Source organism: Artemia sp. Qi Xiang Cuo, chromosome 18 (genome assembly GCF_049724085.1).
Source record: "Artemia sp. Qi Xiang Cuo chromosome 18, ASM4972408v1, whole genome shotgun sequence".
In the NCBI taxonomy this organism is placed as follows: Eukaryota; Metazoa; Arthropoda; class Branchiopoda; order Anostraca; family Artemiidae; genus Artemia; species Artemia sp. Qi Xiang Cuo.
In genome coordinates this window covers 9,147,936-9,160,178 of record NC_142811.1, presented here as the reverse complement: position 1 = coordinate 9,160,178, position 12,243 = coordinate 9,147,936, and the positions used below count along the sequence as shown (strand labels likewise).

Sequence of the window (12,243 nt, the reverse complement as noted above, 5' to 3'; positions counted from 1 at the left end):
TGTCCCTTCCCAAGACTCTGGAAGACTTGGCGCAACATTTCTATGCCCACTTCCAGAAGTCCTTCCAGGCAAGATAAGTATGGCAAATTTCAAGAGTTATTTCAGTGCACAGCACATCAAAATCTTGCACCAGGACAGACAGGTTGGTTGGCCCTTCAGACCTGCTCAAACCAGCTTATTGTGCATTGGGTTGCTCTTACTTAGTATTTCATAGAAACTATTCTTGACAACTCAACTGCAACCAATGACCTTATGTTGTCAACATTACCAAGCAAGTTGGAAAACCCATACCTTGAATCCATGGACTACTCTTTCAGCCTCTAATGATTTCAGCATATTTCAATGCAAGAGTTATTCAGGAGTTGCAGAAGGTAATGCAGGATTATTTCAATGCAAAACACATCAAAGTCTTGCATCCAGGACAGACATGTTGGTTGGCCCTTCAGGCCTGCTTAAAGCAGCTTATTGAGCAATGGGTTGCTCTTACTCAGTATTTCATAGAAACCATGCTTAACAACTCAACTACAACCAATGATCTTATGTTGTCAAAATTATAAAGCAAGTTGGCAAAGCCATACCTTGAATCCATCTCTCAGCCTTTAATGATTTCAGCATAGTTTTTTAATGCTGAGCTCCTTCTTCACTCCCTAAAGGCGAGTGTCAGAAAACTTGTGAATGATGTTGCATCCCACTTCAAGGAACTGGACTATATTTTTAGGGTTTTTTACGCAACTTGATGCTTATTTTTCAAGTGAGTACCTGCCTTTAAACCAGATGTATGCGGGAACAGTTGTAACCAATTCAATGTTAGAACTCGAAAAAACTCAAGAGCCAAGTGATAACATAGATCTCTATTTACCAATCATCTCAAAAATACTTTATAGTCCTAATCAAGCAAATGTAAGATTATTTTAAGTTTGAAGGTAAAATTCATATGGTTTTGGCTTTGATTGACCAAGGAATACAGTAAATTTGAAGCCAAAATCTCCAAGGCCAGTATTTGCAAGATGTCCTGTTATAGCAGAAAAAGTGGTGCCTCCGAAAAATGGACATACAATGGAGGTCACAAGCAATAACTGATATCACTGAGCTTCAACTGGGAGATGCCCAAGTTCAAGACCCTTATTGGTTGAGCATTACTGGATGAAGATACTTGGTCTGAAGACTTGCAATGGCAAAATCAAATACCCAGAATTTCGGAACTGCATATTGCTGATCTTGTTACCTTTTAGCAATGTATCAGCTGAGCATTTGTTTAGTCTCCTGAAATTAATCAAAACAGACATCTGAAATAGTCTCAAGACTTTCACCATAGCCTCACTGATTCAAGTCAACTACTGGTTGAAAAACAAATATAAAACTTCATCGTCGTCCAGCATATAAAAAGCTGTGGCTTGCTTCATGTAATAAAAGTAAACGCCATGTGTAATGAAGTGGAGATGACACTTAATTGAACCTTTTATGTATTCTGGTTAGTGTAAAAGATTTTATGTTTTTTTTTTCTGAAGTAAAGAAAAATAACAATTTGATGTTGTTCTGTGCTTTTCATGTAAATCCTATCGAAATTAAGAGCAAAATATCCCTTTTCTAGGGAGAAATCAGACTTGGAATTTTAGGGGAAATTGATATGAAAACTAGAGCAAATTGAAGTATAAAAGTGGAAGCACTGTTTGGAAGTATGCAGTGTTGGGTATGGTCAGTACTTGGATGTGTAACCACCTGGGAACACCAGGTGCTGTTTGTATTTTTTTTTCTTTTTTTTCCAAGTAAAATGATATTCTAAAACAAATGTGTTTCCTTATTTTAATACCTCCTAGCTGATTATTTGATTTTTTGTTTTTTTGGGTACAATATCTAGGATTTACTAAATACTAGGGATTTTTGGTCTATTTGGGGATTTTGAGAAGGAAACATGTTAAGAAAACAATTCTTACTTCATAATATGCTGAATAATTGTAGTTAACACATTTTGCTTGCAGCTCTGCATGAAAATTATGAAAAGTGTTGTAAAGAACTTTTAGAAATGCAATCTTTCCATCTCCTTTAAGAATGAACTATACTTTGAACGTTTCATCATTTTTGCGAAAGATCAAAATGGATCATATTGTTAGTTGTGCTCTGTATAGTCTGGTGTTCCTGTATTAAATTTGATGGTGCTGAACTCATCAACAGTTGGTAGAAAGGCTGCGTGAACACTAGCTTTCAGTAAATAAATTTTTGCAGTAAATCTTGTTTTATTCAGTTTTGACTAAACTTTAGCTCTCCAGATCAGTTAGTCCTTTCTGATGAAACAATCTTAGGATCCACAGTAAACTGTTTACCTTTATCATTTAGGGGGGCAATTGAAATAAAAAATACATACATAAAGACCTCAATTTGAAACAGGGTACTGGGTATATTTTGTAAGCCCAATTTATTATAATTTAATGCAAAGTTGTATATTTTCCAATTTTTAGAACTAAATCAATTATCATCATTAACGCAAATTAGGTCAGTAGACAGGGTTTAACAATTTTGGAAGATAAAGTAAGTAAGTATGCAGGCACTAGACCTTAAGGGCGAAACCAGCAGCGCTGATCTCCATTTCATTGTCCTTTAGCAGAGAAGTGCAATGGGAGGCTCGGGCCAGCCATCCTGGGCTTTCGCAGACCCTCCCTGCTTACCTTCCCCAGATTTCTCCAGGTACCCATTTAGAGCTAGGTTAACTCTGCCTGAGCTTACAGAGTGACGTCACTGACCTTGTCCCTAAGCAAATAACTGACCACGCCGGGAATCGAACATGTGCTCCTGGGACAAAGTATTCCCAACCAAACGGGCTAACCACTTAGCTAGGACAGCTGCTTTTGCCTAAGATAGGTAAATTTTGAATGGTCTTTCATGTGTTTGGTTGGTTTTTATCAAATCTTTCTCTATTTTTGTATTGTGTTTGCTTCAAAATGTTACTTTTTGTTTTATATATCAATTTTTCTTTCCTTTTTTGAGTACTGACGACAGCTTGGCGGAGGTCAGTCCTGATATATCTGATTTGTCTTTTTATTGTCTTTGTTTCCACTGGCTCAAAAATCCTTTTTTCTGTTTAGGAATTATTTTAGTAGACATTTTTCCTTTGTTTCTTCTTTTTTTTGTCAGCGTCATTTTATGGTCTAGCTCCTTACATTAAAGAATAGCTTTTGAAAATAATTGGTTGTACCTAACTAAGTCTAAGTTTTAATTACACTTCTTATTTCAGAATTAAAAAGAGATCTACTGTTTTGCAATAAGAAGTTCACAAAGAAGATCAGTATGTTATCTTTTGCAAACGCTTCTAGTATATGCGGAGAACCAGAAATAAATCAAGTTTGTGAGATTTTGGTGCCTCACCCAGTTCATTTTTTTGTTGATGAGCAGTATGGAAGCTTTCAAGACTTCAGAATTGATGGATTTTCCTTAATGAATAATTTAAATAATGTTCAGCCAAGACCTCTTTTAAAGGCAAAGCCAGTGATTATGGTACAGAAGCTACTTAGAAGTGTTATAGATGAAGTGGCAGCTGGCATCTGGAGATGTAATATTTGCGGAAAAACTGAAAACTGTTTTTTGATGTTAGACCTTCACGAGAGCACTGGCTGTGAGAAATTATCCCCAATTGAGTGTGATAACTGTCCCGCAGTAATTAAGGATTATTCTGACTTTGTGTCACATTTCGTTGAACATCAACTTGGACATGCAAGAAAGTGCCCAATCTGTTTACAGGAAAATATTTGTGACCCTAATGAGCATTTCCTTTTGAAGGGACATTTTTCCAAAAATACACCTTGGTTTGAATCGTCTTTTACTTCATCAGTGGTTTGTATACCACCGTTAGATTTGAGACCTAGTCGCCATTCAAATTCTTCAGATTGTGATTTGACTTGTAGTGATAAAAAAAAAAAAATTCATGCCATCAGTTAGTACCAAAGAGTAACAAAAGGACCAACCAGTTGAAAGCTTCCAAGAATTTGTTTTTATACCAGTCAACAAGTAATGGTGGTAAACCATACCAACACAAAATATATAAGAAAAAAATTGTAAATATTGGCAGTTTGCCTCTTCAATCAAGTTGTCAGAATGGTGATCAACCATACAAATGTAAAGTATGCAATAAAAAGATATCTTATTCATCAAACATGACTGTTCACATGAGGTTACACACTGGCAAAAAACCATATGAATGTAAAATATGCAACAAAAGATTTTCCCAAAAGCCTTATTTGACTCTTCACATGAGGTTACACACTGGCGAAAAACCATATGAATGTAGAATATGTAATAAAAATTTCTCTCAAAAACCTCATTTGATTAGTCACAATAGGTCTCACAGCGGTGAAAAACCATACCAGTGTAAAATATGCAATAAAAAATTTCCATACAACAATAGTTTGACTGTTCATATGCGGTTGCACAATGGTGAAAAACCATACAAATGTAAAATTTGTAATCAAAGTTTCACTCAAAACCATCACTTGATTACTCATACAAAGAGACACTCTGGGGAAAAACCATATCAGTGTAATATATGTAATAAAAGTTTTTCGGTCAAATATACATTAACTCTGCACAAAAGGATACACAATGGTATAAAACCATACGAGTGTAAAATATGTAATTCAAAATTTTCATGGCGTCAAAATTTGACTACGCATATGAGAACACACAATGGCGAAAAACCATATGAATGTAAAATATGCAACAAAAGATTTCCTCGAAAGTATGATTTGACTCCTCACATGAGGTTACACACTGGCGAAAAACCATATGAATGTAAAATATGCAACAAAAAATTTTCTCAAAAACCTCATTTGACTAGTCACATTAGGTCTCACAGCGGTGAAAAACCATACCAGTGTAAAATATGCCATACAAAATTTCGGTACAACAATGGTTTGATTGTTCATATGCGGTTGCACAATGGTGAAAAGCCATACAAATGTAAAATATGTAATCAAAGTTTCACTCAAAGTGGTCATTTGACTAATCATACAAAGACACACTAGGGAAAAACCATACCAGTGTAATATATGCAATAAAAGCTTTTCAGTCAAATGTACTTTATTTGAGCACAAAAGGATACACAATGGCGAAAAACCATACGAGTGTAAAAATGTAATTCAAAATTTTCATGGAACCATTTGACTGAGCATATGAGATCACATAATCGTGAAAAACCATACCAATGTAAAATCTGCAATAAACAATTTATTAAAAGAGCTGATTTAACATCTCACACAAGGGTATACTTGTGTAAAAAACCATACCATTGTAAAATATACCTGGAAAATTTTCAGTATAGTAGTGTTTTCCTAGGCACATGAAGGTACACAATGGTACAAAACCATACCAATAACATCTGCAATAAACAATTTAATCATAAGCCTCATTTAAATTCTCATGCAAGAATACAATAGGGTGAGAAGCCATACAAGTGTTAAATATCCCAAACGGAATTTACTCAAAAGCTTTCTTAGAATAAACATCTGAGATCCCACAACGGTAAATATTGCAATAACGATCTCAAAAGAAATATTTCAAGATTATTGGACCAGCAGGATAAAAAAAAACAAATAATTTTTTATCAATAGGAAAAAATTTTTCTTATTGAATTTTTACTTCATGGATGTTGATAGGATATACTGCGTTAAAATATCAATTTTTCTCAACAATGGAATTTGAAGAGACGAAATGAAAATGTTTTAATATAAAAAAGGTTGCAACATGTTTATTATTAAAAGCTCCAAAAACTACCAATAACTTTTGTTTGAGAGTATGATCTTAACCAACTAATCCCTATAGGTTAATTTTATCTAATCCGAGTCGACAGGCCAATAATGGCCCTTAAAAAGGTATTTTGCATAATACGAGCTGGAAGGGGGGAAACAGAGGGTAACATACCCCCCCCTGAATTGATGCCTCTCCAACATGAGCACAAGCAAGAAGTAAGCTGTTACTCTGACTTTAGATATAAAAAAAAATTGTATAGTTGCCGAATGACTAAATGTGTTTGTATGTACAGGAATCCACACACCCAATATTATTTTTGTACCTTTCCTTTCAGTTTTCAATATGTGACATTTATGTATGCAATTGAGATATTTTAAATGATAATAAAGTTTTAAAATTAGAATTGCCTTTTAGAACTAGGCTATTATCGTTTTGACTTGAAGTTGTGTGAAACTACCAATAAACAGCAAAAAAAAAGAGCTGGAAAACTTGTCCAACCAATGGTGAATTTTGGAAAAATTGAATAAAACACCATACAATAGGCGTTTCACTTTTTTAAAGACCTTTTATAAGACCACCTAAAGATATCCTGAATATGTATTGTTTGGAGAACACATACTTAAAGCAATCACCGTGGATTTTTTTTTGTACCAAAATCAGCAAGCTACTGCCCTGACTTTATATGGAAAAACAAGTTTTTTTTACTGAAAGTAAGGAGCATCATTAAAACTTGGAACGAATTGAAATTGTTCTGTAAATGAGGGAAGCAGCCCCCTCCTTATTACTTTTACATAGCCGAAGTCATCACAATCTCTATAATAGGATTCTCTGACTGATAAATGAATTATATATTTATGTTTAAATGCATTGAAATATTTCATATAAATAGAAAAAGAGAAATATTGTCATTTAAAATTGCTGAAAACATAGCTCCTATCACCATTTCTACCCCAAAGACATTTGCTGGCGGGGTTTATGATGGCCAACCTTGTCTTTTGCACCTGTGTGCTGGTAGACATGAGAATGTAATATTTTAGCTGAATAAACAAGCATTTTAATTAATTAATACTCCCCCCCGTCTTTTTCAAATATTTATCTGAAGGGTCATAAAGAATAAGCAGTTTGGCCTTAAAAATGTGCTCTTTTAGCTATCTACCCTTACCCCACCTTCAAAATGAATAACCCCCTTCTCATTATAGCCGATACGCATTTGCACATCAACAGACGTAATTTAATTAAAAATAAAGTGAATTGACTTGGTTTAATCCAGTAACACTACCGTGTGGTATTACTTCTTCTGCAACTGGAAAGTCTAAAATATAGGTTTTTGGTACTTTTAAATCAATTAGCTTTTCATGGTTTTAAATTTATGTTCAAATCAGTCCTCTCCCAATTATCTAGGGCCTAATCATCTCCAACCTTTTGTCGAAAGAATGTAAGCGTGGAGCGGTATTGGGTCGGTACTTAAATGCATGTACTTGAGTACCTACTTCAGTACAGTTCCAAGTACTTAAAGACATTTTTGAAGAGCACTTTAAGTACATACTTAAACAAATTTTTCGTTTATTTATTGGTACTTAAGTACCAAGTAAATTATTGCCTTGAACTTCTCTAAAGTCGTCTAGAAATTAGAATAAATTTTAAAATGTTGGGCTTATTATAAATGAAGAACATTTATAATAAATGTAATATTATTTGAAATATTAGTATTTTAATATGAGTATAAATCTAATATTATTTATTTATAATGAATAATAATTTATAAATTTTCATCTCCCATAGCATTTGAGATTTTGCAGTCATACACTGAACCTGGTTGCACAAAAAGATAGTGAGCGAGCATTTTTTAATGTTTCCTTGCAAAGACTATCAATCCGCCATGTCCAAATGCCAAAGCATATGGAATGTGATAAGTCATAGCACAGAAGCTGCTGACAAGTTTTTGGATATTACTGGAAGGCGCCCAGTCGTACCAAATGCTACACGCTGGATCATAGGCAGCGCGCTAGTGCTACCTAAGTAAAGAACGATGTGGGCACAATGTGTTTTTGGTTTTTTTCTCCAACCGGGCACTTTGTATCAAAGGAGTTGTCGTAGAAACTTCGAAAAGGGCTCATTCAATTGGAAATGGGTGTGGTTAGTGCCCTTTTTAATAGTCGAAAGTGATTGGAGGGCAACTACCCCCCCCCCACGCCCATCATTCCCCCAAACACATCCAATCAAAAATTTGAGATAGCCATTTTTTTCAGCTTAGTTGATATCCAGATAGTAAATATGTTTTTTGGGAGGACACTCCCCCATATCCCTCAGGGCAAGGGTTTTAAGTTATGCCCTGCGGTTATATAAGGTTTTTATAGAAGGCGTTGTCGTAGAAACTTAAAAACAGGCTCATTCGATTTGAAATTTAAAGGGCTAGTACCCTTTCTAAAAGTCAAAAGTTACTTGAGGGTAACTAGCCTCCGCCCCCCAACCCATTAGTCCCCCAAATACACCCAATAAAAATTGTGAGATGGCCATTTTGTCCATCGTAGTTGTTTTCCACAGAGAAAACATGTTTTTTAGGAGGACACTCCCCCAAAACCCTCGGGGAAAGGGTTCTAACTTGTGCCCTGGGAGCATATAAGATTTGAATATAAGGCGTTGTCGTAGAAACTTCAAAACAGGCTCATTCGATTGGAAATTCAAAGGGATAGTGCTCTTTTTAATAGTCGAGGAAGTGCTTGGAAGGCAACTAGCCCCCCCCCCACGCCCATCATTCCCCCAAACACATCCAATCAAAATTTTGAGGTAGCCATTTTGTTCAGCGTAGTTTGTTTTCCAGATAGAAAATATGTTTTTGAGGAGGGCACTCCCTCACAACCCTCAGGCCAAGGGTTTTAAGTTATGGCCTGGGGGCATATAAGGTTTTTATAGAAGGCGTTGTCGTAGAAACTTCAAAACAGGCTCATTTCATTGGAAATTCAAAGGGCTAGTACCTTTTTTAATAGTCAAAAGTGATTGGTGGGTAACTAGCCCCCCCCCCCACGGCCATCCTTCCCCCGAACAAATCGAATCAAAATTTTTGAGATAGCCATTTCTTTCAACGTAGTTTTAAGTTCTGGAAATTAGGTCTTTGAGGATGACAATCTCCTCACAGCCCTTAGGACAAGGGTTGTAAGTTATAACCTGGGGGCATATAAAGTTTTTATAGAACGCGTTGTAGAAACTTCAAAAAGGGCTCATTTGATTAGAAATTGAAATGGCTTGTGCCCTTTTTAATAGTAGAAACTAATTGGAAGACAACTAACACCCCTTCCACGCCCACCATTTCCCCAAACACATCCAATCAAAATTTTGAGATAGCCGTTTTGTTCCTCGCAGTTAAAGTTCAGGGAATTATACCTTTGAGCAGGACACTCCCCCCCACAGTCTTTAGAGCAAGGGTTATAAGTTACGCCCTGGGGGCATATAAGATTCTATTGAAATCTTTGTCGTAGAAACGTTAGAAAGTGCTCATATAATTGGAAAAGCAAATGAATAGTGCCCTTTTTAATAGTCGAAAGTGATTTGAGGGCAGCTAGCCCCCCTTTCTCGCCCACCTTTTCTCAAAACAACAGCAATAAAAATTTGTAAATACCCGGTGTGTTTAGTGTTTTGGTTTTCCAGATAGAAATTATGTTTTTGAGGAGGACACTCCCCCACAACCCTCAGGGCAAGGGTTGTAAGTTATGCCCTGGGGGCATATAAGGTTTTTACTGAACGCGTCGTCGTAGAAACATCAAAAATGGCTCATTTGATTGGGACTTGGAATGACTAGAGCCCTTTTTAATAGTCGATAGTGATTGGAAGGCACCTAACACCCCTTCTACACACTCCATTACCCCAAATATATCCAATCAAAATATCTTGATAGGCATTTTGTTCCACAAAGTTTAAAGTTCAGGAAATTATACCTTTGAGCAGGACAATCACTCCATAGTCTTCAGGGCAAGGGTTATAAGTTATGCCCTGGGGGCATATAAGATTTTTAATGAAATGGGTAACTAATCCTACCATTTCCCCAAACACATCCAATCAAAATTTTGAGATATCCATTTTGTTCAACGTAGTCGAAAGTTCTGGAAATTAGGTCTTTTAGGATAAAAACCCCATCAGAGTTTTCAGTGCAATGGTTGTATTTTGTGCCCTGGGGGCATATAAGGTTTATATAGAAAATTTGTTTAGAAATTTCAAAAGGGACTCATTTGATTTTAAATTGAAATTGCCCTTTTTAATAGTTGAAAGTGAGTGGAGAGTAATTAACCCCCCTCTCACGCTCCCCATTTCCCCAACACACATTCAATCAAAGCTTAGAGATAGCCATTTTTTTCAACGTAGTTGAAAGTTCTAGAAATTATGTATTTAAGGCTGACAAACCCCCGAGATTCCCCAGGGCAAAGGTTGTAAGTTATGCCCAGGGGGCATATAAGGTTTTTAATGATAAAGTTGTCGTAAAAACTTCAAAAGGGGCTCATTAGTAGAAAAGAGGGTACCAGCGCGGGACGAAATATGCCCTATTGCCAGATAAGACAGGTACTATCTAGTACTTTAGAAGTCCCTTTATTATCTGGCAATGTTGTGAAATGCGCATGCGCACTGAACACTAACGGGGCAATGGTATTGATCCACGAAGGGGGCAGGATTTCTGAGAAATTGATTCGCATAATTAACGGGGAATGCTAAATGTATTGATCCACGAAGGGGACAGGATTTCTGGGAAATTGATTGCATAATCGACTGGAACAAGAGGGGACAGGATTTCTGGGAAATCGATTACATAATCGACGGGGAATTGTCGATTCTAGCGGGACAGGATCACGTGTCTCTTTCTAGGCCAATCAGGGATCCGGAAACACTAACGGAACATGATCGCATTGAATATAAGGACGGATTTTTGCTATAGTTCTTATTAGTGTGAGAATAGAATTCAAGGAGTGAGAACAGTTTGAATTTACTCATTAGGATATATTTGTAATAATGAGTGGAATGTTTACACTATTAGAAGTTGATAGTGGAGTTGGTAGCAATGATACAAGAGCACCAAACATTGCAGTGGAAATCACGAGAGGATCACGGCTTTGTCTCGAATGGGATGAAGTATATGCAAGATGTGTGATATCATAAAGCAAATATAAAATGGAGTATCAATTATGTTTCGCTGCAAAAGATGATATAGCACATGTCAATGGAGTTTAAGTTGTTTTAAATGCAATAGTGAAGCATATTGTGGGTAGTAAGCTGTATCGCTAATTGTACATGTGTAATATGCTTTATTGTTGTAATTATACAATAAAATTGTTGCGAAAACGAAAATTTCACCCTGTTGTTAGAATACTATTGAGGTAGAACAATTCGGTGGTTAGTCTAGAGTCAGCAGTGAGATTGATAGGATTCAAAAATGACTAAATTTGAGAAAGAGAGAATTAGATCGAATCTTGTGATTATGGAAAAACATTTGATTTTGGATGACGATTTTCTCGAGTTATCCCTTCAACGGAAGATATTCTCACAGGGGACACTTGACATCATAATGAAAACTGATTCTTCCCCATTGGACTATTGCATGGAGCTTTTACGATGTGATTCAAATGCTTATACTCAATTTATTGATATATTAATTGGAACAAAGCAGAATAATATCGTGGATATACTTTTGAAAATATTACCATACACTCAATGTAGATGGATTCCCCCTCAAAACAGGTAGTGTCATAGGGATACTCCTCTCACCATTCCCTCCTTAATTTATCAAACAAAGATCGATTTCTTTTTAGCTGTAAGAGAGTTGACATCGGAAACCAAAAATGTTCTATACATGTCCACTATGCATATACACTTTTTGAAATTGGTCATCATGTGAGAATTGTACAATTATTGATGACCATAATGAAAAGTGCAAATTATGCAATCCTTGTAAATTACATAGAGGCTATCCAGTACAAATTAACGGATGTAATTCATGTCTTGAAAAGATTTGTGACTCTCACCGTAGAGGACATCTATGCTCCAATTGTCACTAAGACAAATGTGGTCAGTGGGAGAATACTTATCCCGGTATGACTGGAAAGAACCCCAAACGTGATTCTAGTTTATTTCTACGAGATTGGTATCGTCGTGGATGTAAATTACTTTGAGAGGAAGAATCAGGTCTACGATTCAACTGTTGGGGTAACTAGACAATTTGGTTTCTATGTCATCGTTGTGACGACACTGCCTATTATGAATATAAACCTAGTGATTTTTATTTGGCAGTTACCAAATGTGATTCATCATTTGAAAACACTGTATGTGATATTGCATCAAATAGACAGATTGAAATGCGTGAATTTCACAATATGAATGCAAATAGTATCATTGATTATACAAAGAGATATGACAAGAGTGAGGTTACATTATACTGTAGAAAATGTGACCCTGACTTTGCAGCCAATCAAGGTCAATATACAGTGAATTCAAATGATCTACCATCATTAGTGGTTCACGACAGTT

General features: G+C 36.0%; 1 protein-coding gene across 5 annotated transcripts in view; it reads left to right on the top strand.

Annotated features, from left to right (window-relative positions):
- LOC148941180 (uncharacterized) overlaps window positions 1-6,124 on the top strand; it is a 36,913-nt gene extending 30,789 nt beyond the window's left edge. For 2 of the 5 annotated variants that reach the window (XM_089103831.1, XM_089103832.1), the window contains exon 2: window positions 3,230-6,124. In XM_089103831.1, coding sequence (XP_088959957.1) covers window positions 4,146-5,012 — 867 coding nt within the window. In that variant the 5' untranslated portion in view covers window positions 3,230-4,145 and the 3' untranslated portion in view covers window positions 5,013-6,124. Of the gene's footprint in view, window positions 1-1,627; window positions 1,733-3,229 lie in introns of those variants that run through there. The other 3 variants (XM_089103833.1, XM_089103834.1, XM_089103835.1) reach the window with 3 other exon arrangements.
- The last annotated feature ends 6,119 nt before the right edge of the window (window positions 6,125-12,243 follow it).